This window comes from Triticum aestivum, chromosome 3D, assembly GCF_018294505.1.
Source record: "Triticum aestivum cultivar Chinese Spring chromosome 3D, IWGSC CS RefSeq v2.1, whole genome shotgun sequence".
Classification (NCBI taxonomy): domain Eukaryota; kingdom Viridiplantae; phylum Streptophyta; class Magnoliopsida; order Poales; family Poaceae; genus Triticum; species Triticum aestivum.
Genome location: NC_057802.1, coordinates 560,310,651 through 560,314,579, shown reverse-complemented (window position 1 = coordinate 560,314,579; position 3,929 = coordinate 560,310,651). Strand labels below are relative to the sequence as shown.

General features: G+C 60.0%; 1 protein-coding gene across 1 annotated transcript; it reads right to left on the bottom strand.

Annotated features, from left to right (window-relative positions):
* Positions 1-1,380: 1,380 nt before the first annotated feature.
* Positions 1,381-3,626, bottom strand: LOC123075433 (histone-lysine N-methyltransferase family member SUVH9-like). Its single transcript, XM_044498037.1, has one exon. The coding sequence runs from the start codon at positions 3,583-3,585 to the stop codon at positions 1,486-1,488; it is 2,100 nt and encodes a 699-aa protein (XP_044353972.1). The 5' UTR covers positions 3,586-3,626; the 3' UTR covers positions 1,381-1,485.
* Positions 3,627-3,929: the final 303 nt, after the last annotated feature.

Genomic DNA, 3,929 nt, shown 5'->3' with positions numbered 1-3,929 from the left:
ATAACGCCAATGTCCCCTTCCGATCTAGCTCGAGGGAGAGAGGCGGGAGAGAGTGAGCTTGTAGCACCGATGTGTGCGGCGGCGGCGGTCGGCTGCCATGGCCTTGTCTAGTGTGTGAAGAGAGAGAGAGAGAGAGAGAGAGAGAGAGAGAGAGAGAGAGAGAGAGAGAGAGAGAGAGAGAGAGAGAGAGCCTCGCCAGGAATATGATGAGACTGGGTACGATGTTTTCGGAAAGGCCAAGGACCCACATGGCACATGTCTATTGAACAAGATGTCCGCCCTCTCACCCTCACCTCGGACCACACCGAGCGACATGTGAACGCAATAACACTCATGTTGCAAACCGGCCAGAAAGTTCCAAGTTTGGCTGTGTGTTGTTCGATCAAACTCAGATCGAACAGTGCGAAGACGATCGAAACATGCCAAGTAATGCATCGTTGAGCTGAAGCGTTTTCCATCAATAAAGCATGCCATGAAATCTTTCTAAAGATACACACCCCAAACTATAGCAATGACAGATCGGGACGCGTGCACCATTCCACTTCTTCAAGTGAAACACCACAACTTCATGAACCTTTGCAGCGACTACAAAAAACTAAACCAATTGAAATTCTCAAATAACACTCACATAGATGTTGATGATGTAGATCATAGACTCAACTCACCGATGGTAAACACGGCAAAAACTGGGCACAAGAAATGCACATGCCTATCGCACACTCGCCCTCTCACCCTCACATTGGACCGCAACAAGCGACGTGTTGCGCTTCATGTGAGCGCAACAATACTCATCTTCCAAACTGGCTAGGAAATTCCATGTTTGGCTATGCGCCGTCTGATCAAAGTCAGATCGGATGGGCGCGAAGACAACCGATGTGCACGGAGTAATTTGTAAGCGTTTTCCTTCAACAAATTCTCAGATCGGACGGGTGCGAAGACAACCGACGTGCATGGAAGTCTGTTGTGCCGAAGAGTTTGGATAATCCGATGATTGAGCCGAAGTGTTTTCCATCAATAAAAACGTAGATCAGATGGCGGTTGAGCTGAAGCGTTTTCCATCAATAAAGCACGGAATGAAATCTTTCTACAAAAACACACCCAAATTTGCAAGGCCTAATTTGCAATGGCAGATTGGGATGCGTGCACCATCCATTCCGCTTCTTCAAGCGAAACACCACAACTTCATGAACCTTTGCATCGACTACACAGAATACTAAACTGATCGAAATTCTCAACTAAACCTCACATCCATGGTTATGATGTCGAGCCCAGGATCAACTCATGCAAATATGAGTTCAGACTATAACTTGCCGACTGCAAAGTGCAAACACGGCAAATTAACCAGGCACAAGAAATATAAGCAAACAGTTCAGTTGAAGGTGTATTGCATTGCGTCCATCCAATGATACAATCGATAACAATGACAGAATATGGTTCATGGCAACTGGAAATGAAGGTAAACATACAGGAAACGTTGCCGATCGATCACTGATCGAGGCCGTAGTCGATGCTCAGCTCGCTCATCGGCGGGATGATCTCCATGGCGAAGACCATCAGGTGGGGGCACGACTCGTCCTCGTCACCACGGACCACGAGCTGGACGAAGGCGTTTGGCACGAAGCTGCTGTGGCTGATGTAGGCCGCGATGTTTTTCCTCTTGGATATGTCGAGCACGTACCCCGGCGCCGGGCACTGCACGAAACGGGGCGGTTCCTCGCCGTCGGCTGGAAGCACGGCCGCGGGGGCGTACCCCCACTCCATCCACCTCGTCGGAAACTTCCTCGGGTCGATGAAGCAGGCCCACTCCTCCGTTGACGCGCCGGTATTGGCATTGGCGTTCGCGTTGGCAATGCGGGGGTCATCCGCGAGGAGCACGTCCCCGGCGAACTCGCAGAGGAATGCGCCCGGCTGGATCAGGTCGAGCGTCCTCACGCCCCAATCCGTCTCCGTGGACCGGAACACCTCCAGCCGGTGCCTCGTCCCCCGCTGAGTCACCCGGTTGGGGCAGCTCGCCGGGCACCCGCACGACGCGCCGCACTCGTACACCACCGGCCGTCCCCTCAAGAGCATGCCGTCAGCATTGTACGCTGGGCCGCCTCCGCCGCTCCTCTTCACGCAGGCGCAGCCGGCCGTCTCGCTGCACGCAGTCTTGGCATTGATGCAGGTGCAGCACTTGTGGCCGGGCATCGCCGGCGGCGCCGGGAACTCGGGGCGTGCGAGGTACTCGAACTGGAGGGGAAAGACGTCATGGTCAACCGAGTTGCGGACGGGGACGGGAACCGCTTCCTTGCCCTTGGACATGTCCAGCGTGATGTAGTCGGGAGGCTGGATCTTGGCGTCGAGCTGGTTGATGAGGTCTCTGGCGGAGCGCCAGGTGTTGCTGCCGAGCGCTTCCTGGCCGGGCACACGCACGAGCTTGAACTTGCAGACCTCGGATGTGGAGAAGACCTTGTAGAGGCCGTCGTAGACGTAGAGCTTGCCGCTGGGGCTGGCGTGGCAGTCGTGGCAGCGGATGACGCGCACCTCGATGCCATAGTTGCAGCTATATGTGAGGGCGAGGTTGCCGCCGTTCGGCGGGCTGCCGCCGCTTCCCGTGTAGATCAAGACGCCCCCGTTGTCGTGGTCGTCGAGGTACCTGCCCGAGGATACGATGCTGGTGGCGACGGGGTGGCCCCCGTCGAGCTTGCTGGCGGGCACGTAGCCGATGTCGGCCTGCGTTTGGTTGTGCAGGCCGACGACGAGGAGCTCAGCGCGGTAGTTGAAGGCGTCGCCGACGAAGACGCCCGGCACGGGCCCTACGATGCGCTTATCGCGGTTGAGGCAGAGCCTCCCTTTGATCATGGCGCCGAGGGCCCGCAAGTCGGCCCGGTTGCGGCTGCCGGGGACAGGGTTGTTCTCGGCGTTGCGGTGGTAGCGGCCCCAGAGCGCCTCGAAGGCGAGTCGCGCGCGGCGCACCAGCGGTCGATAGTGGAGCGTGTCCTCCTGCGCGGATATAACCCGCAGTTGCACCATCTCCATCGCCGGGTTGGCATGCGCGCTGGGTGGAGGGGGAGACGGCGCCCGTGGCGGCGGCGGGGGCAGGGGAGAGTTTGGGCGTGTCGGCGGGGGAGACGGTGGGCGTAGCGGAGGTGGCATGGCGGAGGGGAGGCTGGCGGCCGAGGACGAGGCCCGCAATGGGTCGGCATGCGCGCGGGGCGGAGGAGGGGGCGGTGGCACGTGAGACGTCGGCGGGGGAAGGGGAGACTGTGGGCGTTGCGGTGGCGCCGGCGGGGGCGTGGCGGAGGGGAGGCTGGGGGAGATGGCGTCAAGGCGCTGCTGGGTAAATCTCAGGCGGAGGGCGAAGTCGGAGTGGTCCTCGGGGGAGGGCTCGAGCTCGCCGCGCAGCAAGGCGATGAGCTCGGGTGTGAGAGGGATCGTCGGCGCGCCGGCATCGGCGTCGGACCTGGCGGCCAGCCGGCTGGGCGCGGTGCAGTGCTCGGGGGTGAGCGGGACCGCCGCGGCCGCCGCCGGGGCCTGGGGCGCTGCGTCGGGATCTGGCGTAGCGCTCGGATCTGGCGTGGGGAGGAGCACGGGAGCGGGCGCCATCGCCGATAGATCTCAGGTCGGGGAGAGGGGTTTTGGACGCAGGTTTGGGTTGGGTGGGGAGCGGAGGGAAGGGGAAGGCGCTAGCTGCTGCTTTCTACTCCGAGAGCCGGTGGTGTGGTGGCGTGTGTGGAACACGCCGCACTGCGCTGGCCTGGCCCGCACGACAGCTTTCCTCTGGTCCCACCTCCAGCTTCCGTTGCCAGTTGGGGGCCTGGATGGATGGCCACGGGTGGTTGGACTCGATTCCTTGGTGCACGAGTTGTCGTGTCCGGTCCGCCTAGTCCCGCCTGTGTAGCGTAGCAGTAGCACTACGCGCCGCCATGACACGACTGATCCTTTGATCG

What these genes read in the sequence shown, in the direction of transcription:
- LOC123075433 (XM_044498037.1), bottom strand. Translation starts at nt 3,585, where the DNA reads ATGGCGCCCGCTCCCGTGCTCCTCCCCACGCCAGATCCGAGCGCTACG.